General features: G+C 40.5%; 1 protein-coding gene across 7 annotated transcripts; it reads left to right on the top strand.

The window, feature by feature from the left end:
* The first annotated feature begins 412 nt into the window (after positions 1-412).
* PER2 (period circadian regulator 2) lies at positions 413-24891 on the top strand. Of its 7 annotated transcripts, none has more exons than XM_079975839.1 (23): positions 413-774; positions 6535-6617; positions 8512-8937; positions 9874-10025; positions 10606-10727; positions 11695-11896; positions 12833-12884; positions 13587-13723; positions 13820-13898; positions 15016-15122; positions 15970-16123; positions 17301-17406; positions 18191-18325; positions 18501-18603; positions 18878-19034; positions 19156-19274; positions 19766-19969; positions 20170-20430; positions 21138-21982; positions 22488-22674; positions 22774-22963; positions 23645-23795; positions 24107-24891. In XM_079975839.1, the coding sequence occupies exons 3-23, from the start codon at positions 8714-8716 to the stop codon at positions 24215-24217; spliced, it is 3798 nt and encodes a 1265-aa protein (XP_079831965.1). In that variant the 5' UTR covers positions 413-774; positions 6535-6617; positions 8512-8713; the 3' UTR covers positions 24218-24891. The 7 variants fall into 7 exon arrangements, with proteins under 7 accessions (XP_079831965.1, XP_079831961.1, XP_079831960.1 ...); XM_079975835.1 differs by having other exon boundaries at positions 414-774; positions 6535-6592; positions 9871-10025; XM_079975834.1 differs by having other exon boundaries at positions 414-774; positions 9871-10025.
* Positions 24892-26133: the final 1242 nt, after the last annotated feature.

The raw sequence follows: 26133 nt of genomic DNA, 5'->3' as shown, positions 1-26133 counted from the left end.
CACCCCAGATTTGCTGCTTCCTTGGGGTAGCTTCTCCTGCAGGCCCAACGACAGGGCCGGCCCTGCAGAAGCCTTCCCACCCCGCTAACCCTCCAGACACGCGGGAAAAACGTCCTCCTATGCCTAGGGCGCCGGCAATTCAGGACGCCGGTCGGCTGGCCGTCCCCTTCCCCGGGCTCCTCCGGGAAGCCGCCCCTTCCTTGGCTGAAGCGAGCCGGAGTAGGCTAGCAGCGCCGCACCGAGAAACAACGTCGCTCCACCCGCCGCCGCTTCTACTAGCCCACTTGCCGAAGAAACATGGAGTCACACGTGAGGCTTATGCAACTCGAGTGGCGTCCGCCGCGGCCAATAGAGGCTCCCCGAGCGGCGGCGCGGCCCACCCGGTATGCAGATGTGGCTTCGCCTCAGCCAATCCCCTCCCGCCCGAGCGGGCTCCCTCAGGCACGGTCACGTTTCTGACGGTATGAAGCCCGGAGTTTGCCGGGCTGTGAGGGGGCCGCTTCCCGAGGAAGGAAGAGGCGGCGGCGAGTGAGCCGCTGAGGGGAGAAACGAGGGAAGCTGCCGAGCGGAGGGGGTGGGCGAAGGAAGGACTGCCGGCCGCTCCCGTCCTTCTCCCCCGCCCCGTTTCCCGCCCCCGCGGAGCCCTTTCGAGGCAGGCAGCGTCACTCGTTGTATAACCGGCGGCTTCCGCCAGGCGGGTCTGCCGCTCCTCGCGCCCGCCGCCGCCGCCACCGCCGGGGCTGGAGCGCGGGGGGCGCGGGAGCCTCGGTCAGGGTAAGCAAGCGGCGCTGGTGGTGTTTGCGGGGCGGGGAGGCCTGGCCTTTTCCCGCCCGTCACACCCCCTTCCTGAAGGAGGGAAGGGGCGGCGGGTCGGGGCAGCGCCGGTGGAGCCGAGGCTGCTTTTGTGCGCGGGAGAAAATGCCTGGGTTGGTTTGGTTTCGTGGGGGGGGGGGTGTGTCTCCTGCCTATCTATCGGTGGGATGGAGGCGCTTAACTAATCTGAACCAGGAGGTGGAGGCTCCCACCTTTCCTCTTATTTTGAGGCGTTTCGTTGTGTGGCAGTGGGGGGGGGGGGGGGCTCGTCTTTCTTTCCTCTTTTTAAAATGGGATTCAAGGAAACGAGGTGCTTGGGCATGAAAAGCGGCGGTATGAAGTACAGCAAGTAATGTAGCTGCGTGGCTTTTGCGACCCCCAGTGAAGGCGTGGGGGGGGGGGGGCGGCGGCAGCCGAAGGACACGTGGGGATCGGGATGCAGCGGAAGTTTTTAAGAAGTGGCCTCGCGCGTGCCTGGGTTGTGTAAGTGTGCTACTAATAATACGGCTGCACTCCTCCTGAAATGCACGCACCGGAGCGATCCCCTTGGAGTGACAACTGGAATAAAATATGGGGGGGGCGGTGAGCCCCGCCCCGCATAATCCATCACATGACGTGGTGCGCGAACAGCATTTGAATGACTATGCCCATCAACTTGTGGAGGGGGCGGCCCCGTGAAATATTTTATTGGGGGGGGGGCGAAGGCCCCTTGGAGTTGGTTCCTATGGGGGGTTGTAAGTGACTGGCACTACCGGATCGCTTAGGCCACCGCTGGGTCACTGGGCTGCTTTCCGTGTGTCAGTCGTGGCCAGACTCTGCATAGGCTCCGTTGAAGGCAGTACTACACGCTTTGTATGTTTGGGGGAGGGGGGACGGGGAGGCGAGCTGTCAGGTAAGCTGCGCTGGGGTTGCCAGGGTGGCTTTCTCTAATCCTTTGAGCCTAGCGTTAGGTGGTAGGATAGAATAATGGTTTACACTTAATGCTTCACTTGCGCTTTCAGGGAGCCAAGATGTGTTTTTAATTCTAGGTGCTGTAAACTTTTTCCGTTGGCTGGTTGCATGCCTTGTTAATTTTGTTCGCCCCCTCCCTCACCACCCCGCCTCCCAAGTTCATTGCAGAATGATGTGATGTAACTGAGATTAGTTGTGTCTTTAGCAACAAGTCCCTAGGTTTATGATTGATTATGCAAATGTTTGCTGATGCTGAATGGCTATCATTTTAGATAGTGGTTAAATTGGTCTGGATTTTTAATAGTTTTGTAGATTACAAAAGTGATACAGTATTTCATCTTTTAGTACTCCCCTGGTAAATTCAGAGTAGTACATCTGTTATATTCATAGATAGTGTATGGGCAGCATAAGTAAATGGGCATTGTTGAGAAGGAATGGCAGGTTACATCTTTTTTATCTCAAAAGACTTTATAATTTTGCTTTTTTAAACTAGTTTGGATAGCAAACTTTCATGTCACTCTAATCTTTAAAATATTAAAACATCCTGATACTAGTAGATGTGCAGCAGTATAGTACTTCAAGAAATACTGCATTGAGTAATTCTCATTGGTTTGGGATTTCAGAATGTTATTTGCAAGGAAAACACCTGCTGCAGCCTTTCCCAGTGATGTAAAATACGTTTAAGAACTTGTACTGTAGTCTAATCCTATACAGAAGTAACTTTCACTTTATTGAAAAGGCTTTTCCCCAAGTAGATATGCATAATATTGGAGCGCTAATGGATACATCATTTATAGCAGTTGATAGGTGGAGTTGAGATTAGTAGTTGAAACAAGGTGAGAAGTTTTTATCAGAAGTGATATTTCAAGTTTCTGCTGTGTTCCTTTAAGCAGGCGTGCTGTTTGTGTGCCTCTGACACAGTCATTTATGTAACTGTACTTGTGGCCTGGAATTACAAGGAAGAACCTTGCTGCTTTTTATGAAACACAGGAGTGGAATTTTGAAAGCTCTTTAGTAGTAGAAAGACAAATGTGGAACTGGAAACTTTTAAGATGGTAGTCAGCTCTAGTACAAAATGGGGAGCAAATGATGGGCATTTGGGCTGAACAAAACTTACTCTGTTTAAGACTAGAAGGTGATATTTTCAACAACTTCAGTAAACTTGTATGACATCTTATCTATTTTTGTTGGCAATTCTTCTGTTCCTTTCTCCCAGTGCTTTTATTTTTTCCCTACCCCCTATACTTTGGGATTCATATATCCTGAATCAAAAAGAGGCAATCATGTCATGCTCTGCAATAGAGGTTCTCAGGCTGTGATCTACAAGGTCCATTCAAGTGGCCCATGGCAAGGTGGCAGAGTACTTGAGAATATCTGTGCTTGGCCCTGCACTTGATTTATTTTTTCTGATGATGGAATTGAAGCTGTTCTGACCAGGCTTGGATTTTCATACAGGCTAACAAGGCCCTGGCCTGAGGCTTGTGGTTTTCATAATAAACCACTGGTGCAGTCTACTATTCCCCCCCCCCCATTGATTTCCCATTAAAAGCCTGCTAGTTAGAGGTCTTTTTCAGTTGCCTGACTTAGGATTCATGATTTTTTTTTTGTAATTCAGAGCTGATTTTAACAATGATGTTGGTTCTGAAAGGTGGGGAAAGTTACTTTATCTTTGCTTCCCCAATTGTCAGAAGATAGTGAACCATAAGAGGACCCGGATTTTTAAAATGAAAACCTTGGTCAAATGCTGTTTGAAAGTCCATGACTAGAATGTCTGCCAAATAATTCCCATCCACATTCTTGTTGACACTGGCAAAGAACTGAAAAGTTTGGTGAAGCAGGACTATGCTTTGCAAAATCCATGCTGATTCTTCTTTTTTGTGAGGTTTGTTCTGCTATATGTGTATGCACTCTCTCTCTGTGTGTGTGTGTGTGTATATAATCTTTAAGCTAATTTGCCTGTCGTTTCCAAGACATTCTGTCTTGTGACTTTCTAATTCTTAGTTTTGTTGCCAAGTCTGAGAATTTCATCCATTGTCACTGTTTCACTCTGCTCTTCAGATACCATTCCTGAAATAATGACTTCGAATTGTATCTTCTGCAGAGAAGACAGATGCAAATAACTCATTCAACTTCTCTGCAATGTCCCTTATCCTTAATCAGTTTTTTCTCTCCCTAGTTTCCCACTCTTATCATATTTAAATGTGTTGGCCTTAATGTATAGAACACTTGCTTTCTCAGCTTTGACAGAATTTGTGGAGCCCTCTTATTTTGTCATTTGGGAAAGACTTTACACTGAAATCCAATATAATTAAGGGGTTAAAGTGTCAGATTTGGGGCAGGTCAAATAACATCTTTAATTTACCCTTTCAGCTTCCTTTTATGAAAACCCTTACCTCTTTTGTAAGAATGGTTCTCTTTTGAAAACAAATGTTACAATATTGGTGTTTCTTGACAGCTTTTCATTTAAACATACATTGAACATACAGAAGCATATGATAGAAAGGACAAGTAGAGGATTGGTCATAGACCTATTTATGTGCAAAGATGATTTTAGTAACAAATGTAGCTTGCTCATAGCTGAGTCAGTGAAACTTAAGCTATTATGTAAACTCATGGCACATACCTATGACAGACTGGTTTTCATTGCCAAAAAGGCCTAGTTACTAAGTAACATAGCAACAAGCCAATTAATTCTTATAGTATCTGTAGTGAGAATCTGGAGGTGGTTATGAGATGGAAAGATGTGTCTGCTGTTGAAGACTATTGGCAAACTGTGAGTGCAGTTCTGTTTACCAGCATTTGCTGACCTGGTTCCCCCCAGATATTTTGGATTACAACTCAATTCAGTCCCAGCTAGTAAAGTTGTGCATGAGTTGTAGTACAAAACATCTGGAGGGGTCCAGGTTGGCAAAAGCTGCCATACCCACTTACCTGGAGGGAAAGCTCTTTTGAACTCAATGGGACCTATTTCTGAGCAAACATGCACAGCTTTGCACTGTCGGTTAATGATGGTTATAATGAACAGTACAGTGGTACCTCAGGTTAAGTACTTAATTCGTTCCGGAGGTCCGTACTTAACCTAAAACTGTTCTTAACCTGAAGCACCACTTTAGCTAATGGGGCCTCCTGCTGCCGCTGCGCCGCCAGAGCACGATTTCTGTTCTCATCCTGAAGCAAAGTTCTTAACCTGAGGTAATATTTCTAGGTTAGCGGAGTCTGTAACCTGAAGCGTATGTAACCTGAAGCGTATGTAACCTGAGGTACCACTGTACAGTGGAACCTCGTGTTACATACCGTCCTCATTACAAATACTTCAGGTTACTAGCTCCACTAACCCGGAAATAGATGCTTCCGGTTGCGAACTTTGCCCTAGGATGCGAGTGGAAGTTGCATGCTGGTGGTGTGGCAGGAATGGGAGGTGCCACTAGCGAAAGTGCGCCTCATGTTCAGAACTGTTTCGGGTTACAAACGGACCTCCGGAACGAATTACAGTGGTGCCCCACAAGACGAATGCCTTGCAAGACGAAAAGCCCGCTAGACGAAAGGGTTTTCCGTTTTGGAGGTGCTTCGCAAAACGAATTTCCTATGGGCTTGCTTCGCAAGACGAAAATGTCTTGCGAGTTTTTCCGACTTTTTTCCCCCCTTTCCCCCCTTTTTCTAAGCCGCTAAGCCGCTTATCTGCTTATCCGCTAAGCCGATAAAAGCCGCTAATAGCGCTAATCCGCTAAGCCGTCAATGGGCTTGCTTCGCAAGACGAAAAAACCGCTAGACGAAGAGAATCGTGGAACGGATTCTTTTCGTCTTGCGAGGCACCACTGTAAGTTCTTAACCGGTGGTACCACTGTACCTGGTAGGGATGCAACCTTTGTTCTTAGGTATAACTGGGGGCAATTTAACAGATCTGTTACATCTTCACTTTATTTCTCTTGAGGAATGCAAATAAAAATGGTGGAACCATTTGAAGTTTAGAAAAGTTTAGTTTTTCTTGATTAAGCAAGAAATGGTATTAGAATATTAACTTGCATTAAATGCTTGATGTTGCAAACCTGAGTAGGAGACTTGGATTTTCAGAAGAGAGGTGCTTGGTCAGTTCCTACAAGAGGTATGAATGCCTCTATAAAAAAAAAGTGGCATGTTAAAATGTTAGCCATGCCTGAATGTACCATGATCACTCTTCTTCCTAAAAAACAAATGTTGATGCATTAATTTCTAATATGCATCTTCCTTATTTACCGGTAAATCCCTTCCCCAGTAACTGGAACAAATATGGTTATGTTGTAAGGCATGGCTGGAGGCAGTGTGTTATTTCTGAGTTTTAGCTGGAAACATGTAGTGGTCAGCACTTTTCTAGTATAAGGTGCTGGTTAGTTGTCAATTTCATAGTTGCACTGTGGTGTTAAGAAAGCAAATGTGCTGCATATAATGGTCCATATTTTATTTGAATTGTACTGTGGGAGTGATTGAAAATAAATAAATCTACACCTGTTACTATAACAGAAAGTCGTCAACAGGTTTACCACATCTATCAGCCAATCACCCATTCCCACCACCCTTCTGAGTAATACCCCTCCCCACCCTCCCTATATATAAGGATCTGGTGACTTCTGTTTCAGTGTATCTGAAGAAGTGTGCATGCACACAAAAGCTCATACCAATAACAAACTTAGTTGGTCTCTAAGGTTCTACTGGAAGGAATTTTTTTTGAAAGTTTGTTTGGATTTTTTCATTGCAAAAACTGCCAATTTACAACTGTCTTTGTTAATGCTACAGGTGCGACTTCTGCTCTCTTCTAAAGAACCGTTTGACTGACTCGAAGCCCGTGAAAAAGGTGTGTCCCCTAAAGCAGGTGCTTGGTATGTTTTCAATCTTTAAAATCCTTAATTCTTAATTTACTATAATAAGAACACACCCACACCCCTCACACATACATCTGATACCTTGGTGACTGAGTAGTTTAGTGGAACTCACATCCTCTTAAAGTATGCTTAGGAATTAGTCTAAATGTTTTGAATTTTTTGTTTAATGAAAAAGTTTTCATGTATTGTAAATTTTTTCTGATTTCTTTGTTTTATCTTTTTGGAAACCGCTTTGATTTTTTTTTACGATCAAGTGGTGTATAAATTTTATTAAATAAATAAAATAATTTTTAAAAATTGCTAGTGTGTGTGTTTTGGGGGGAATAAGTACTTTCCTTTGTAAATACCACACTGGTCTTAAAATGCTATCTGCTCTTGAGCTCTGATTAATTCTATATCTGTTAGAAACTATTTTATAGTGTAACATTTTTTGGATTTCATGGGTACTTCTGTATAAACCTAGTTTAAGTTGTAATGCCTTTTCCCCTTTCTCATACCTTTTGTTCCAGAGTTATTAAAAAATACATCAAGAGGCTGCTTGAAAAATCCACTTGTCAGTGAAAAATCTAATTGGGAACTATGAAGGTCTAAGGACAATCAGATCTTGGTGCTCTTTTGTAAATGAAAGGCTAAATAGTTATTTGTTACAGGGTTGGCATAACTGACCATCTTTGGCATTTATGTGCTTCCAAAATATTTGTAGAGAACATCACTGGGGTGGGATTCCAGGTATTTCTCTTATATTTTATAGTTCTAGAGGTGTCCGGATCCTAATGGCTGAGAATTAACATTAGAAGAGGAAGAAACAAGGTTTAAGTGTTCTGGACCTAGGTTGTGCTTTTTGATGCTAGCTGGGAGGGACCGTGATGTATGGTACATTTATGCCAACCTTTCTTTTTAAAATATAAGGTAAAGCATGACAGTTGTCTTTCATGATGTGATCCCAATAGCTGTCCATATCTCAATATAGATTTATGGCTCTGCAAATACTTATATCCAATTATTTGCTTATTCCCTCTTGTTACTTGCTGCTATTTGGTTCAAGGCTGTTTCTTGGTGTAAGAGGAATAGTACAGTAAGTTTCATAATAGAAAGTATCCAAGTATGGCTAGCAGTAGTAATGTAGTTTAAAAAGGTAAAGGACTCCTGACAGTTAAGTCCAGTCGCGAACAACTCTGGGGTTGTGGCGTTCATCTCGCTTTACTGGCTGAGGGAGCCAGCGTACAACTTCCAGGTCATGTGGCCAGCATGACTAAGCCGCTTCTGGCGAAACCAGAGCAGTGCACAGAAATGCCGTTTACCTTCCGCCGGAGCAGTACCTATTTATCTACTTGCACTTTGATGTGCTTTTGAACTGCAAGGTTGGCAGGAGTTTAGCTTGTAGTTGGCATGTAGTTTAGCAGTGCCCATAAAGTGCAATTCCTCTTTCAACCAAAAGCAAATTATCTTGCATGCATCTCTAGATAATTGGGAAGAAGAGTGTTGCATGTTTGTGAAAGCTTGGGTCAAGATGTAAAATGTCTAGAAAATTCAGTTAGGGTATATAAACCTTTGGTTCATCAGGGTTATATTAAGTCTCCTAAATGAGACTAACTCTGAAAGCGCTTTTGGACAATTTCTCTAACCTTCCATCATTTATATAGAAATGGTGAACCAGAAAATCTAAAGTGATTCTGTACCATATGACCTGCAACAATATACTAATTTTGTTAATACAACCAGAATATTAACACATTTTTTCACAATTAATATTTATGGGGTTAGATGCAAACTATGTTGTATACATTTAAGATCTGCTGACTTCAGTGGTACCAAAGTGTGACTAACTTCATCTAGATTCAGCCAGTAGTTCTTTGCATGCTCATTCAACAAATGTTTTTCTTCCTCCTAGGTGAACTCAAATGTAAAATTTGAAAATGCTGAATACTGATAACAAAGATGGCTTAAAAAATATCAGAACTGTACAGCAGCTTATGCTAAGTACAGGTGTTCTGTTCTATAACGGAGGAGCTGGATTCTAAACTATATGAAACAATTTGAACTCTTTGAAAATATTTTATAACAGTCATTGACCCTGAAGTTCTTTGCTCAAAATGAGTGACTATTTGGAAATGGCAAATGCAGAAAACATGGATATTCAAATGAAGAATGAACAGAATTTGGAAGCCCTTCAGGAAGATATTGAAATGAATGGTGGATCCAGTGCAAATGATGCAAGTGAAAATTACTCCAGTGGGCATGATTCACATAGCAATGAGGGTGAGGAAAATGGGAAAGAAGCAACTATGATTATGGAATCTTTAGACTGCTATAAAAGGTAATGATGCTACATAGTAGTTTTGGTTGTATGAATGAATGAATGAATGAGAGAGAGAGAGAGAGAGAGAGAGAGAGAGAGAGAGAGAATGTATATGTAACTTGCACTAATGTAGCTACAAAATCATCCAATATGGTGCCTTGGATATGCCCCACTCATCAGTCATTTATATGGAGATACTGAGAGTGTTGGTGGTTTTTAAGTTCTAACTTGAAATGTAACATGCTCACATCTTATGAGGGGGTTCGGTTCCAAGGGTATATGCAAAAGTCACCTATAGTCCAAAGCATGTTTCCCTTGGAGCTGGGCTGCCACAAACAGTGAAGAGGGACCAGAGTCAGCATGCTGAACAGAAAGCAAGGCCAGAGTTTGAATGTTCTTTTCACTCTGTGTCCTCTTGGGTTACCAGGCACCAAAAGAACTTTTAAGCTCCCTACCTTGCTTTTCAGGCAAGGCCTGGTTGATGTGCTGGCTCTGGGACCAGCAGGGATGCTGTCATGAGATCTCACAGGAAGTCAGACTGACCTGTGAAATCCCACAAGGGCATCCCTACTACATTAAGAATAGGGCTTCTACTACGAGTATTGTGTTGCACTAACAGCTGCTGTAGTTGGATCTCACCCATTGAAATAAAGAGACCTAAATTAGTCTTGTCCATTAATTCCATTGGGTCTTCTCTCAAGTTATCTCTTTTATATTAAATAACAGTAAATTAAGAACGATCATACCACACATCTTTTATATCCTTATATGAACAAACACTCCATGTAAGGAAGAAATAATTATAAATCTCAATAGTCTTAAGAGCAATGTATACCCAGTCTGCATCCAGTTAATCATTTTTCTCTCTTAAGTAATAAACATGAAGAACTTGGGCTTTGCAGAATACAAAGCTACATTTAAACCAGAATTGTTTTTGTTCATGTTGTCTAGCAGCGAACTATCATCTAAATCTAAAACCCAGAAGGAACTAATAAAAACATTGCAGGAATTAAAAAGGCATCTTCCTCCTGATAAAAGGATCAAAGGCAAACCTAGTATCCTGGCAACTCTGAAGTATGCACTTGGAAGCATTAAGCAAGTTAGAGGTAACTATATCAGACCTTTCTGTTGAATCAGTGAAATTTAAACTTCATTGTTGAACTACAGTAGGAAGCAGCAAGAGGTATTCTGAATTAATAACTGTGTCTCTTGGTATACTGGTTGGATTCCTGGAACATTTTATTTGTCATAACCTTCCTCTTCTTGGTCTTTCTTCAGCTAAAACACTAGGGTGGAACTTGTTTGATATCTATTCAGTATGAACATATATTGCAGATGAACAGTATGAAAGCATTGCAGAATAAAAATTTCAAATTAACTGCTCTAAAACAAGATACCACTTGCATGTTTAGACACAATCACACTCTCTCGCCTTGCCTGCCACCTGAGAGCTGGTGTCATAATCCGAGGTGGGGGAGGGTATTACCATCTACATGCTTAGCAACCTGAAGATATATAGAAGAGGTTGTCTTTTCTTAATGTTTCTTTAAGCCTCTGGAAACCTTGATGGTAGAATGCATACTCCTGAGCTACTTTTCTGTTCTTATTAGACTACCATGTATTTTTACAGAATATGATTTAATTTAAACAGTGTTATTCAAAAGTATAAACTTTGTTCTCCTGTAGCCAATGAAGAATATTACCAGTTGTTGATGACTAATGAAAGCTATCCATGTGGCCTTGATGTATTGTCCTATACTGTGGAAGATGTTGAAAACATTACAACAGAATACATCATGAAGAATGCAGTGAGTATCCTTGCCCATGAACACATGTGCAAATGATTTCTTAAAAGACTGAACTGGGAGTTGCAGAAATTCACAGTTGTTAATAATCACAGATTCTATATTTCTAAATCGAATAACAGCATACACCATGTTACGTCACAGACAGTGTGGTGTGGTGGTTAAAGTGTTAAACCTGGTCTATGAAATGTAGGTTCAAATTCCTTCTTGCCTGTGAAGATCACTGATGACCCCAGGGCAGTCTGTCTTCTACACACAGTTTGTGTGAGGTTACATTGGGGTGAGCAATCCAGATCCCCATGCTGCTTTCAGCTTTGGGGAGGAAAGGCAGGATAACATTGTAGGAAATGAAAAATAAAATCTAGGAAACCACTGCCTTCCAAGGTAAAGCATACATCTGTCACATTGTGAACAGAGAATGCTCTTGGTCTAGTTTCAGTGATATATGGGGGATCTCTGTGACTTTCCATCTTGCACTATTTTGCAGCCTTTTGAGTGCTTCCAGAGGAAATTCAGTAGCATTAGAAAAACACTTGGGGCTAATTAGACTCAACATTCATAATTGTGTAACCATAGTTGAGTTAAGAGTAAGCCATTGGAACCTATTCTTTCTAAGTAAATGGGAAGTCTGTCGCAGATAAGTGCAAAGGCAATCTGCAAGAAGGAGAAGAGGTAAAGAAGATTGTATTGATGACTGCTTGGAGTACTCCACACAATCTTATATGGAGTTACTCTTCTGGTGTGGCATCGAATAAAATTTGTTTTAGATTACAACTGCCACATTTTTGTTAAAAAATCATTGATAAATATGCAGGTAAATACTAATACTCTTAACGAGAAAAAATGTAAACCTACCATGTCTCATTATTTTAGAATATTTGTAACTCACAAAACGTCTGTTTAACATTTTCCCTGACTAAACTAGTTTTGACTTACTATGTATTGGGTGCTTTATTGTGTTTTTTTAAAGGATATGTTTGCTGTAGCTGTTTCTTTGGCTACTGGGAAAATTCTGTACATCTCCGATCAGGCTGCCTCTATTCTCCACTGTAAGAAAGATGTATTTAAAAATGCCAAATTTGTGGAGTTTCTGGCACCTCAGGATGTCAGTGTGTTCTACAGCTCTACTACTCCATACAGATTGCCATCCTGGACTATTTGCAATGGAGTTGGTAAGTGTGTTTAAATTGTTGCCTCCCCCCCCCCCCCCCGCCGCCACTGCTCATCTGCATTTGAGCCATTAGGATATGTCTTTGCTTAATTGCAGTTTCTTTAGTGTTTGGCTCTTTTTAATTGGCACAGTCATTTGTAGCTATTAGATACAAATATTTTATATTCTGATCTGTTTTGTCTCATTTCATCTGGCTAATAGGATGATTAAGCACTGTACTTACATGCTCCAGAGAGGTCACTGTGTATGCCTGTTGCTGCAAAATCAACAAGGAGCCTTGTGGTACCTTAAAAACAATATGAAAAAAATTATTGTGGCAGAAGCTTTCATGGGGCTGAACTTACTTCATTGAGTTGTTTGTCTGTCAAGGTGGACTCTGTGTGAGGAAAGCTTTTGTTACAGTAAGTGTATTAGTTTTTAAGGTCCCAGAAGAATTTTTGTTGGTTTTGTGCATACTTCCGTTCAATTCTTTGGCAAAACTAGACTTTACTTTTGATATTATTCCAGTCCCTTCACTGGAACGTCATACAGTTAATGTGAATATACTCTGTCCAGCTTTTAAAACTGTATTGTTCAGAATAGAACAACAACCTTCATGCCGTTACTTCCCAGTCTTCTGATGCCCTGAGAGATAGCAACTTTGATAAGGGAGGAGCTTCCAAATTTTAAAATATGAATTTTCTCTTATAGCTTTGAAAACCTATTTTAACAACTACATCTAGTATTAGATAAATTAGTTTGGTGCAAACGCAATGTAGAGTTCTCTTAACTGCACTAAAATAACAAGAAGAAAGGCACCTTTCTCTGCCAGTTACTCTGTGTTTGCATTGTTTTCAGCTGAGTAATTACAGGGGACATCTTTCTGACTTTCAGAGTATACACTTCTTTCTCTTACTGTAGATTATAAAGTCATTTTCATACTTTTATATTTTTATAGAGTCTACCACCCAGGAGTGCATGGAGGAAAAGTCTTTTTTCTGCCGCATCAGGTGAGGCAAAATTTTAAGTCAGCCTGGGGACTAACAGATGTTTTGCTTCAATCTATTTATGTTGATTGGTATGTGGCTTAGCCGACTTACAAAGATGAATTCCAGAATCCTCACTAAAAGCTGAATAGACCTTACAGTTTAAGATGTCACCACAAAAAGCAGTTTCTAGACTGTTGCATATTCAGTAGTGGCAAGTGAGGTGGTCAGGTGGGCTCTATTGCTGTCCCGGCTTCCCAACACAGTGGGTTGCTTACCAAGAGAGTGACTCCACCACGTCTCTCTCCCCATAACTTACCCCTCCCCTTCTTCCCCTCGGTAAGCGACTGTAGCTCCTGTGTTGGGAAACCAGGAGAACAGCAATAGAGTCCCACCTTCACCGCCTCGCTGGCCGCTACTGTACGTATTGCTTCTCACATAATAAGGCCTAATGGCCCTTGCACATAGATGGTCATGGAAAACAGGAGGTTGGCCTTTTTCCTTTCCTTGCACTTCCTAGAGTGTCACCTTGGAGAGTCTCTTGATTTTTCACCGGTGATTTTTCAGAGGATGCTTTAGTAAGAAGGAGGGTTTAAGAGTCCCCATATGTGCATGGAAGTAGCATAGTCCAAAGCCCATCGCTTAGATGCACCTACCAAATACCTTATTCTGCTTGTGGGCTATGCAAACTATAAGAACTCAACTGTTGTTTCTTTTAATTTTTAGTGCAGGGAAAGAGGAGCATACTAGTGAGATCTGCTACCACCCATTTCGTATGACTCCATACCTTATCAAAGTACAAGATGAAGATGATCAGCTTTGTTGTGTGTTGCTTGCAGAAAAGGTCCACTCTGGTTATGAAGGTAATAATACAGCAATTATTTTTGTGCTTGAAGTAAAGCATCTTGTTCATGTAAATGCTCTAGTTCTACAAACCTTGTCCTTTTTTTCCCTTTCAGCACCCAGAATTCCTTCTAATAAAAGGATATTTACAACTACACACACCCCAAGTTGTTTGTTCCAAGATGTAGATGAAAGGTGAACTACTAAAACTATGATATGCATGGTTGTGTCTTTAGCTGTAGTATTGACTAAAATGCAAAAATAGGTAGGAAATATTGATGTGTGACTATAGTGAAATGTCCTCGGTGGGATACCTTTGCAGTTGTTTAAATAATGAGGATATTAAAAAAAAAAATAGCTCTTAGTGAATCTAATTGTGAATTTGATCCATGTTTGACCCGTATTGCATTAGGGACAGGAGAGGTCTTTCTGATGCCCATTTTCTTGAAATGTTCTTCAAAACAGTGATGGGATGCATTTCTAGGATGACCTCTTAGCTCCTTTTTTCTTTATTTACTCATACTGAAATTGCATAACTTAATCTTATTTTGATACCTTGTTCTATGTAGGAAAAGGGGGGAGATGGTCACTATAGCAGCTTGCTGGGTAGGACAGCGCTACTACGCCATCTTCCCAGTAGGTGGGTCACTCTTGCTTACCAGGAGGGAGAAAGGTGAGGCAAGGAAAAGGTTGGTGTGGTGTAAATCTACAGGCATAGTCAATCTGGTGCTTCTGATGGTGCATTTTCACCATGCCAACCCCCCCACTACCTGACCCGCTACTGATAAGCAGCTGCAACCCACCTGCCAGGAAGTTGGCATACTGAATCCACCCCACCCTGCTTCTGTTTTGTATTGTATATTTTTGTCTGCACTATAATTCCCCTAGAATCTTGCTTTGTTTTAGCATCAGTGTGTTGCTGTGCTGACCTCCCTGCCATCTCGCCTGCTCCCCACCCCCACCCCCCGATAAGCAAGAGAGACCCTCCTGCCATGAAGCCAATGTAGTAGCTCTGCCTCACCTGGCAAACCACTTTGGTTTATCGCAGGTGACCACAACTGCTAGAGTTACTAGACTTTTCGGTGGTTGCGTGCTTCATAATTGCCTCTAACGTCCTGACAATTAGCACAGAAAAGAGTGTCGTAAATATTACACAATAATATTTAGGTTCCGCTTATTGGTTTGCAGAACTAAACCTGATACAAGTCCAAACATTTATTCTGTTTTTATTTCAACAAAGTCTGTAAATGAACTTAAGGCTGTGTTTAAATGTATTTTGCTTCATGATTATTTAACCTTTTGTTGTTGTTAGAGCGGTGCCTTTGTTGGGATACTTGCCTCAGGACTTAATTGGAACTCCTGTCTTAGTACATCTTCATCCAAGTGACAGACCTTTAATGATAGCAATTCACAAAAAAAGTAGGTGACTCCTTTTGCATAGTGTGTTTTTCATGAAGGTTGGGGGAAATAAAGGATGAGGGATCCTCATATAGTTTTTGGTAACTTTCAATCAGTTCATTGCTCTTCTGATTATTAGATCATAAAAACATACACACACTGTTTATTGTAGACTCATGAGCTAGATCATACAGTGGTACCTTGGTTTAAGAACGTTTAGTTTATGAACAACTTGGATTAAGAACGCTGCCAACCCGGAAGTATATTGGTCTGTGGAGCAGAACATGTTTCGCTTCCTGTTGAGTGTGTGTAAATTGAGCCCCTCGCTGCTATGGGAAAGCACGCCTTGGTTTAAGAACACTTTAGTTTAAGAGCAGGCTTCCGGAATGGATTAAGTTTGTAAACCAAGATACCACTGTATTAAATTAGGAGTAATATGTTATTAATGCACCCATATATTTTGTTCTATTTTTTATTGTTTTAGGTTGTACATGGGTCTCCCATCCAGGTCTACATCTGCTTAGTTCTGAAACTTTTATAACATCTGGTGTTTTCACATTATTCACTGACTCTTATACACCCACAGCCCCATTTGATCCCATGTTGATGTTAAGACCACCACAAATTCCTCTACCCCACTCAGAAATAGATAATATTAATAATTAGGGAAGCATTTTACAATAGAGTAATGCTTAGCTGTAAATTTTCAGTAGTCTTCAGTTCTCAAGCACATTTAATTTTGATACCTTTATTTAAATGTTTCAATGTGAAATCATGGGAATTACAAATGCTTGGATCATTTAAAATGAGAAATTGTAAATATTTCTACAGTAAAGCTGAAATTTGAATCAATTATTTTTTGTTACAGTTCTTCAGTGTGGTGGACAGCCATTTGATTATTCACCAATCAGGTTCTGCACCAGAAATGGTGAATACATAACTCTGGATACTAGCTGGTCCAGTTTCATCAATCCCTGGAGTCGAAAGATTTCTTTTATAATTGGAAGACACAAAGTTAGAACGTAAGTAAATAAGTGGTAATAAAAATGAAGGTTCTTGTGTCATGAATTATTTGAGATTGGTCTCTTAAATACTGAAAAGAATAATGTGGAAACCCGATTTCCACAACTACCTGAATAGCAACAACCTATTGGAAATGCTGCCCACCCCCCAAAAAAATTCTTTAAGAGCTGATCTATACATCTTCAGAAACACATTCCATTATATAACCAGAAATTATGGGAATGGCTTTTTAAAAGTAAATAACAGGTGCGGAGTGCCCATTCTGGATCAAGATATAAGGGGGACTTTAACCCTTTCCCCCACTCCAAGTCCAGACCTGATCTGAGGTGGGGGGGGGGCTCATGTGCTATTTGCATTGAAGAAACACTTCTATTGGTGTTAATGGGCACCTTTCTTCAAGTACAAAATAGCAAGTAGAGGACCTGATCCAGAGTGGGGGACAAAGGATTAAATCCTCTATTAATCCCCCTCCCACTTCACGACAGGGTCCAAATCCAGTTCAGGCTCCTGCACCTGTTTTTATTTTTAAAAGTTATTCATGCAGTTGCAGAATGGCAGTGTGCCAATTAAATGGTTGAAACATCTGCCCCTATGATGTGGATATTTCACAACTTTTGGAAAACCTTTCTACTAACAGTTGCTGGCTTCATATTAGTAGTAGCAAGAACCACCTCCTTTCAATGTAGAACATTCATGTGATAATAATTGCGATACATTATGGCCACTGCTCAAAAATGCTTTACCGGTGATAATTGGATAATATCTGACTACATTTGGGATAGTTCTGGTGTTTTTGCTTCTGTGTATTTAGTACTGGTAATTATGGAGACGTTTGCCAAATGTGTGGAGCATGCAAAGTTCACACATAAGAAAATGGAATCTATTTGCAACCATATTTCTGAACATAGATTTGTTGAGGGGGGGAGGGTACACACAACAATTGCTCTTTTAAATATGTGCTATAAAGTAAATGCTTTTAACAAGAAACTTATAAGTGCTGCAGATCTTTCCAATCTTGTCAAGAATTACTTCAGAATGAAGAAGTCATGTTTGGAGTGAGTAAGCCTGAATATTTTATTAGTTTAAAAGTTTGTAGATGCAATAGAAAAACAAGGGCTGATATAACTGAAACAAATGCATTTGTCATATTCTAGATATTATTAATGATTTTTACAGTGGTCCGTTGAACGAAGATGTGTTTACACTTCAGTGCGCAGAAGAAAAAATCCTTCACCCTAGCATCCAAGAAATTACAGAGCAAATATATCGGTTATTATTACAGGTACACTTTCCTTACTGTGTTTTAAATCTAAATTTACCTAAACCTCTGGGGTCTCCTCTAGAAAACTGTTATAAGGTGAAATGTTCATAATTTTTTGTCCCAAAGTAATGTAGGCTTACAAAGTATTTAGATACTTGTTCTTAGAATTCTGACCTAGAAATTAACATTGGGTTTCTTTTCTCAGTTATTTAAGAAATTTATCATTACTTCAGCCACTGCAGTATTATTCACTTCAGCAGTTCTGTTGACTGTAGGTTTATGGACAAGAAGGCTCAGGCAATACTAAAACTGGACTGCTCACCTTGAAATTAGTGGGATTACATCACCATAAACTAGAACAACTGGGGTTTTATGGGTATGCTGACTCAATTTTTGCCCCATTTCTGTTCTGGAGCATGGACTTGCTGATAGTACTTGCATTTTCCCAGGTGTGTCATGCCACCTATGCTGCGGGTGATTTGCAAAATGACATTCATTCTCTTAACTAGAATGTTGGATTATCCTGTTATCCTGTTTTATCGTGAAAATATATCCCTGCAATCATTGTCTGCCTATACAGGAGGTTGTGTCTGTGAAGATGCAGGTTCTAGGTGCAATTCTAAAATTATTTCTTGAATATGAGGAAAAACTTGCCGACTTTCTTGATAGCTTGCTTGATTCTTGAACTGCTTGATTGCTTGGTTGATTCTTAGTAGTTACAGTATGCAGAATTTTTGCAGTATATACACTCCAGCTAGTCATTTTCTTTTCTGTTGAAAATGTGTGTGTGTATATTTATATTTAGCCTGTACATAACAGTGGCTCTAGTGGCTATGGAAGTTTGGGAAGCAATGGATCACATGAGCACCTAATGAGTGTGGCTTCATCCAGTGACAGCAATGGGAACAATAATGAAGATACCCAGAGGATACCCAAGCCTGTAAGATTTTCATTATATTATCTTAATAGTTTCAGTCTAATGGGAAATTGACCCTGGGGTTTTTTCTAACAGAAGTCTAATACCTTCTTCATTCACCCCAATCAGCAATTACCGTGTATGGCTTACTGTAAGTTTTTTCAGTAACTCGTTTGTTTGTTTTAAATCTTCACTCTAGAACTCTTCTCAGGGTATTTGTAAAGATGGACATGAGGCCAAAAATAAAGAGCGCGTCTTCGTCAATTCCAGATCAAAGCTTGAAAGTGAGAAGAAATATGCAGGTATGATAGCCAAGTTAATCTGGAATCAGATTTTGGAATAACTCCAGTAGTTTAGCTTTAACCAGGAATACCTTGTCCACAATGTGTGGTCAAGTGCACACAACCCAGCCCTGTTTGTAGTTGTCATTTTGCACAAACAGCTTTGCTGTAGACTGGACACTCTCACATGCTCATACTTAAAGCCCCCACCTATGTTCCCAGGAGTGCATTCAGCAGCTCCCTGGCTTTTGAAAGGTCCATATATAAACATTCTTGGGATGTTTCTGTTACACAGCGAAATCCAGTGACCACGTGGAAAGTGCTACTCAGCCAGCAGAAAATGATGCTGTTGGAATGGCTTGTCAGAGGAGTTTGGCTGCAGAAGAACTGGCTTGGGGAGAACAACCTGTTTATTCATATCAGCAGATCAGCTGTTTAGACAGTGTTATCAGGTGAACAACATTCCACTCCACTAAAGCAATGGCTATATGGAACTGACAACTTTATTTCTAAGAATATCAGGGTGTGTGTTTTTAACCAAGGGTTTCTGGGGTTTTTTGCTTTGACTTGTAGGTATTTGGAAAGCTGCAGTGCAGGTGATGCAGTGAAGAAATCACAGCCTTCCTCAAACGCTGCTTCACTGAATTCTGATATGCTTAGAGAGAAAAGGCATGACATTAAAACACCCACAGGTATTTACTGTTAACCGAATTTGTAATGCAATTCTATGCATGTTTATTCAGAAGTAAGTCCCACTCAGTGGTGGCTGGTGCCTGCTGGGATTGATGGGTGGAAGGCATGGAGACCAACAGCAGGTGGCACCAGAGCCAATGACAGGCACAGTCATTCCCTGACTGGTTGTAAACAAGTAAGAAGACAGGCAGGTGGGGGCTGGCTGAGGGCAGACTGAGCTTGGTGGAGCAGTGCCCCATTTGCCTAACAGAGCAGCCTCTGCTGCTTCCACTAATAATGCACTGTATAAAAACTTGTCAGTCAGTATCACTTGTCATGTTAAGTAGGGGTGGGAACTGTGTTTGACTCCTCAAAGTAATTTAGTTAGACCTGAGTTGTATTCTTCACTTGCTGACACATTTATTTTGTCTTGAGAAACTTACATTTATACATTTCTTGTTCTTTTCTTTGTGTGTGTGTATCACTGTGTTGTTATGTGTTGGTATTTGAGAAGAAAGTGTGCTGTCAAAATCCCACATAGGCCCTACGGAGTTGGAGATACCTGAGAAATCGAATGCTTCTGCTGTTGTTGGTGCTCACTTAACTTCTTTAACTTTGCCTGGCAAGCCAGAGAGCGTTGTATCTTTAACCAGTCAGTGCAGCTACAGCAGCACCATAGTTCATGTTGGAGACAAAAAAACACAGCCTGAACTAGGTACAGTACTGCTTTACAGTTTCTAAGAGGAATATAGACTTTTATAAATCAGATTTTAAGAATGACTATGTGCTCTCTTTTATGTAGAAGTGAACCATGGGAAGACAGATCATGCGAATTTGGAAGAACAAGTTCTGATTAGATGAAAATGAGATCAACATTTCACTTTGTTTCCCCTAAATGTTTTTGTTTGTTTTTAGAAATAATAGAAGATGGTCCCAGTGGAACAGAACCCATGGAGAGTCAGCTTATTGCTCCACAATCTACCACTACTCAGAAGAATCAAGAAAAAGAGTCATTTAAGAAATTGGGGCTTACAAAGGAAGTCCTTGCAGTGCATACACAAAAAGAAGAGCAGAGCTTTCTGACCAAATGTAAAGAAATCAAAAGGTTCCATATTTTTCAATATAATTGCAGTTACTACTTTCAAGAAAGACCCAAAGGACATCCTGGTAACCGTGGTACGACTCTCTTTGCTTATAGCCTCATAACACCATCTGAATGAAAGAAACCCATTGTCATGTTGCAAATGTGCATAGGCAGTTCAGGGTGCTTAGTTAAGTTCAGTTTTACTATCAAACCAAATTGTAGTTGGCTGACAATCGGTTGCTCCAGAAACTCAATATGCAACCTTAGAAGTATTAAGCAGGTGGATGTGGGATTAAACTCACATCATCAGTGATGCATAGTTTTCCCCTTCTCCATGATTTAAAGAGGACATGATTTGCAACTGTATGCAAAAGAATGAAGGTAATTTCTTTCCTAAACTTACATGTTGGGGAGCAAGGCTCACTAGGTACAGTGAGGCTTACTTCTGAGCAAGCACGCATAGGATTGTGCTATTCTTCTAGCTTAGAGGTTTGCCATAACGTGTGGAACACAGGATTAATGAGATGGCGGAAGAGACATGATTTGTGTTGGGGCTCCCCACAGCTTAGAACTGGAACCTCATTTAAATACCAGTTCGGCCCTGGTAACTGTGAAGAAAAGAATGTCTCTCTAAATGTGTGCATAGTGTCTCTCGTCTGCTTATAAGCAGTAGCCAGTTTCCACGTATCTAGAATTTACAGGAAATAGCTTTTTGGTCCAAAGATGTGCTTGAGTATTGATGTCAACCTTTTTAAAAGTTAGATGCATTGTTGAATAGATTTTCTGCCTTTCTCTACAGGTGTTCATGGACCACGACATGGCTCTGGAGTAGATCAGTCTTGGAAGAAAAATGGGAAGAACAGGAAATCTAAGCCAAAACGACAGAAGCCACACAATTCTTCAGACAGCACTACTTCTGGTACCAAACCTCCACACAGGTTTCCCCGGCTTGTCCCAAATAGCACAGCCTGGTCTCCGTCAGATACTTCTCAAGCAAGTTATCCAGGAATGCCTTTTCCTACAGTTATGTCTACATACCCACTTCCAGTTTTTCCACCAACAGGAACTGTGCCACCAGGTCCTGAAGCGCCTCTTTCTGCTTTCAGTGAATCGCAGGACTCGGGAAATCCCTGTCACTTGCCATTATCACAGTTTCCCAACCCTCTGATGACTCCAGTGGTAGCACTTGTACTCCCCAACTACATGTATCCTCCAATGAACAATGGGATCCCCCAAGCACTTTATCCTGATCCACCTAGCTTTCCTGCTCAGCCTTCTTTCTCTTCCCAAGCAGTGTTTACAGCACAGCCTCCATTCACTGCCTCAAACACATTCCCACCTCAACCGTTCCACTATAATCCACTGGCAGGGAGTGAAAAGACCACTGTTGTAGAATCTCGAAATGAGCAATCCCGTTCATGCACTCCACAGTCTCCTGGCCCACAAGGTCAAGCCTCACCACCATTGTTCCAGTCCAGGTGCAGTTCTCCTCTACAGTTGAACCTTCTGCAATTAGAAGAAATGCCCAAAGTGGCTGAAAGTGGCGCTGCTGGTACACTAGGACGCCATGGAACTTTAACTGATGGAGGGGTGACGAGCAAACCCATGAGCTCAGATGACTGCAACAGAAAAGCATCTTCCCCTGTAAGCATTGTCTGTAACTTTCTGGGAAATATCTGTGTGGAAAAAGCCAACATTTTTATCTAATTATGCACATGGAGAGCTCTTTCAATAAGCTCAAATTTTAAACAATTCCATTTTAAAACAATTTCAAATTGTGCATGTTCCTTGGGAAGATTTGTACTAGTTAATATTAGAGTTCTTAAATTTATGTGTTGCCCAGTGTAAAGAATATCTAGGGCATTTTACAGTACAGACAAAAATATATAATGCAAAATAATTCAAAGCTTTTAAAAAACACTAATAAACAACAAACCATAATAAAACAGCCAACTATAAATGAATCTCAAGCTCTTGTTTTATCCTGTGAGCCATCCTGAGACCTGCGGATATAAGGTGGTATACAAATGTAATACATCATCATCATCTTGTTGCATAATCTTAGATTAGGAACTGGAGTTATGAACAACAAAAAATACCTTTTGAATTGACAGTTTGTTTTTTGTGGTTTTGTTCTTTCATTGTTCAGGTTGGATTGCCAATGGAAGTTCAAAATAGCGATGCCTTCTCTGTATCTAGTGATTTACTTGATATTTTACTCCAGGAAGATGCAAGTTCAGGCACTGGGTCTGCTTTGTCAGGAAGTGGTGTTTCAGCAGCTGCTGAGTCCTTAGGCTCAGTTTCAAATGGATGCGGCATGTCAGGCAGTGGAACAGGTAACATCATGTGTGCGGTTAAGAAATCGTGAGGCTATTTCAATGAAAAATCTGTTCTCCGTAATTAAAAGCACACCTTTTTTATTGTTGTTTCTGAAGGAAGTAGTGAAACAAGTCATACCAGCAAATATTTTGGGAGCATTGACTCATCAGAAAACAATCAGAAAACAAAGGAATCAGAACTGGAAGAAAATGAGCAGTTCATTAAATATGTCCTCCAGGATCCCATCTGGCGGCTGATGGCAAACACAGATGACACTGTTATGATGACTTACCAGATACCCTCCCGGTAATTCAGCGTTAGTTCAGACTTGAAGCAGCTTGCACTGTGAACTGCCACTTCAAGTAGATGTATACTTGAAACAGCACTAAAAAAAATTCATTTCTCAGAACTTCTTTCTGTTGCCTCTTTCCTCCAATTTAACCAAACTTAATTAACAAGTAGAAATATAATATACAGAAATATAATAAAATAGGAAAACCATCCTCTTTACAATGAAGTGAGTTAGTGTCAATTTCAAATGCCAGTAATGTGTGTGTGTGTGTGTGTGTGTGTGTGTGTGTGTGTGTGTGTGTATATGTATATATGTATATGTGTATATATATATAAACTACTCTGGAAACTGTAGCTCTGTAATGGAAATAGGGGTCTCCTAACAACTCTCAGCAGTCTTAACAAACTACAGCTCCCAGGATTCTTTTGGGGAAGCTACAACTGTTAAAGTGGTATGATAGTGCTTTAAATGTCTAGCACAGATGTGGCCTTAGCAAATGTGCTAAAGATGATCTTCTCCTAGTTCCCTCAACTTAATTTACCTTCTCAGACAAAAGGGAATTTGGCACTTGGGTGCTTGGCATAATACCTGCAATGGCAGGAAGCCTGAGCTCCAGAATAATCAACTATTTATAAAGTCTGCATGTTCAGGTAGTTGAAGACCTGAAAGGGGTTTGTCTGTATATTTTACTTCAGAAACTTAGAAACTGTTTTAGAAGACGACAAACTGAAACTGAAACAAATGCAGAAGTTCCAGCCAAAATTTACAGAGGAGCAAAAGAGAGAGCTACTTGAAGTGCATCCATGGATTCAGAAGGGTGGACTACCGGGGGCTGTTACTAATTCGGTATGTTTCAATGGTTATTTCTTCTTTCAGTATAAAAGCATTAACTTCTATTTGAGACTTAAGAGTACTCAAATCACAGAGTTGGAGCACTCAGAACCATATTTGCAGTGTAACCCTAACCATGTTTTTGCAGAATCAAGTCGCATTGTATTTAACTGGGTTTACTCCCAGGTTTGTGTGCACAAAATTTCAGACATAGTATGGGAGACGCTTTTGAAATTCATGCTGTTGGGTATTTCTAGTAACATGTCAAACTACAAGATATCACTGAGGAAAGAAATATGAGTTACTTTTTTCTTGTTTTTTTGAAGGAGTGTATTTATTGTGAAGAAAATGTTAACAGCAGACTGTATGCACAAGATGAAGAAGAAATCCATAAAATGGAGCTTAATGAAATGAATGACGCCATTGGGGGGGAATAGCTCAACTACCCTGAACCAAGTCAACAGTGAAAATGTTTAATCCATGAAGATCCATTTCAAACATGATCTGCTTTACAACTATTGCAGTACATCATTAGATCTTCAGGGTTTTTAAGTTTGTTTCTTGTGAAATGGATCTAATTTTATATAAAGCAAATGGATTTTTTGTTCTAGAAAAAGGTCATTTGTGATTAATCTCTTTGAGAGGCTGCATCCCTCAACCAGCCATTGCTGAAGAAGTATAATATCCATTATTTTAAACTATGGAGGATATACTCGGAGCCTGAATGGATACAGCAAAGAATTTCACAAAATATTGTGCCATCCTAAAAATTTATTTCAGACTGCTTTTTTCAGTGATACATAATTTAGAAATATATGGCATATTTTCTAGTTTTGAATGAATTTCAGGTTAGCGGATAAAATCATGCATGTTTCCCAAACCTAACTTCACCCAATCCCATCGATAGTCTAATACTTACTGTTGTTAAAAGCAACTCAAATAATTTCACCTTTCCAAGATATCAAGTAATTTGTTTAGCTTCTTTAAAAAAAGGTTGTATGCATGAAAAATCCCTGGCGGCCCGCCCACCGCCCACCAGTGTTGAACCATTCCCATCCTATTTTTCAATTATCTTTGATCCAAAATTATAATAAATTATTCTTGAAATATGCATCAGTGACTTGTTTGTTAAATGTTTTAATTGATGTTTGTTCCCACAAATTCCCATATTTTATCAGCCATCAGTAATTGTCAGTTCAGAAACAATCTTGTAGAGAATCATACAAAAAACTGCTAGTATCCAAAAAAACAAAATTACCCCTTGAAGGTTGGCATTCTGAACCAAAGGAGCTATTTTCCCAAACGGGAGAAACTAATCTTAAAACTGATTTAGCTGGCATTAATATTTCCATAATGAATAATAATCTGGGAGTTGGAATGATTGCATATATTTAAATAAGAGGATAAGTTAAGTGAAGGAGTCCGGCACTGAGGAAACATGGCTCAACATGACCAGAACACATTTCAGCTTTTAATTGCCCCTCCTCTTTGCCTTCTCAAACAGCTGGCACTCTTTTACCTGCTGGATTACAGGCAATTTCCTCTCCACTGGCCCAGTAGTCACTTTAACTATACTACATTGACTATATATCATTAGCATTGTGGCCTCTTGTGGTGTGGAGGATGGTAATAAAATCATATTAGAAAGCCATCTGTAACTGGAGCGTTAATGTACATCTGATATCCGTAACTGCATTCAGTTCATTTTCAAGCTTTTTTAGATTTATCACTTTTGTTATTTGTGCCCCTAAAGTTAACTTCCAAAGACTGAAGTGTTAGTACTGTATAGAAAATGCTGTTTGTTGCTGAATAGTAGAGCTGATTTCAGGAGTTAGTCACGGCATAAAAATCACTTTTATGTAACTAGGACTGCCTTTCTCCACTTGCACTGACCCAGACCCTGCATTTATCATGAGACCCTTCTTCATGTGCTCCTTCCTCTAGAGGTCTGGAGGGCGACAACACAAGAATGGGCCTTTTCTGTAGTAGTTCCCCAGGGAGTTTGGCATAGCACCTTCATTACACATATTTAAGTGCCAGATGAAAACATTTCTCAACATCCAGGCCTTGGGCTGATTAACATTCTATGGCCTTTTAAATGTATGGGGGAGGTATTGCTTTGTTTTTCTTTTAATATGTAGTTCGTGTTCTCATTTTCATGTTGGGAACAGCCCTATAACCTTTGGATGTAAAAATTTAATAAGTAAAATAAAATAGACATAAATGTACGTATGCATACTAATCTATCTGTCCAAGAATCTTGTCATGCCATGCTTGATACCAACACGTAAGAACTGTCAGACAAGATCTGGCCAGTGGTCCTCTGAGCCAAAGATACAGTCCGACAGCTTTT

Source organism: Podarcis cretensis, assembly GCF_951804945.1.
Source record: "Podarcis cretensis genome assembly, chromosome: 5".
Classification (NCBI taxonomy): Eukaryota; Metazoa; Chordata; class Lepidosauria; order Squamata; family Lacertidae; genus Podarcis; species Podarcis cretensis.
Note: the sequence above shows the minus strand (reverse complement) of the source record. Positions and strands in the feature narration are given on the sequence as shown.

What these genes read in the sequence shown, in the direction of transcription:
- PER2 (XM_079975836.1), top strand. Translation starts at nt 8,714, where the DNA reads ATGAGTGACTATTTGGAAATGGCAAATGCAGAAAACATGGATATTCAA. An exon ending in GACTATTTGCAATGGAGTTG is followed by an intron (nt 11,897 to 12,832) that starts GTAAGTGTGTTT and finishes ATATTTTTATAG; the next exon opens with AGTCTACCACCCAGGAGTGC. An exon ending in AGGACATCCTGGTAACCGTG is followed by an intron (nt 20,431 to 21,137) that starts GTACGACTCTCT and finishes CTTTCTCTACAG; the next exon opens with GTGTTCATGGACCACGACAT.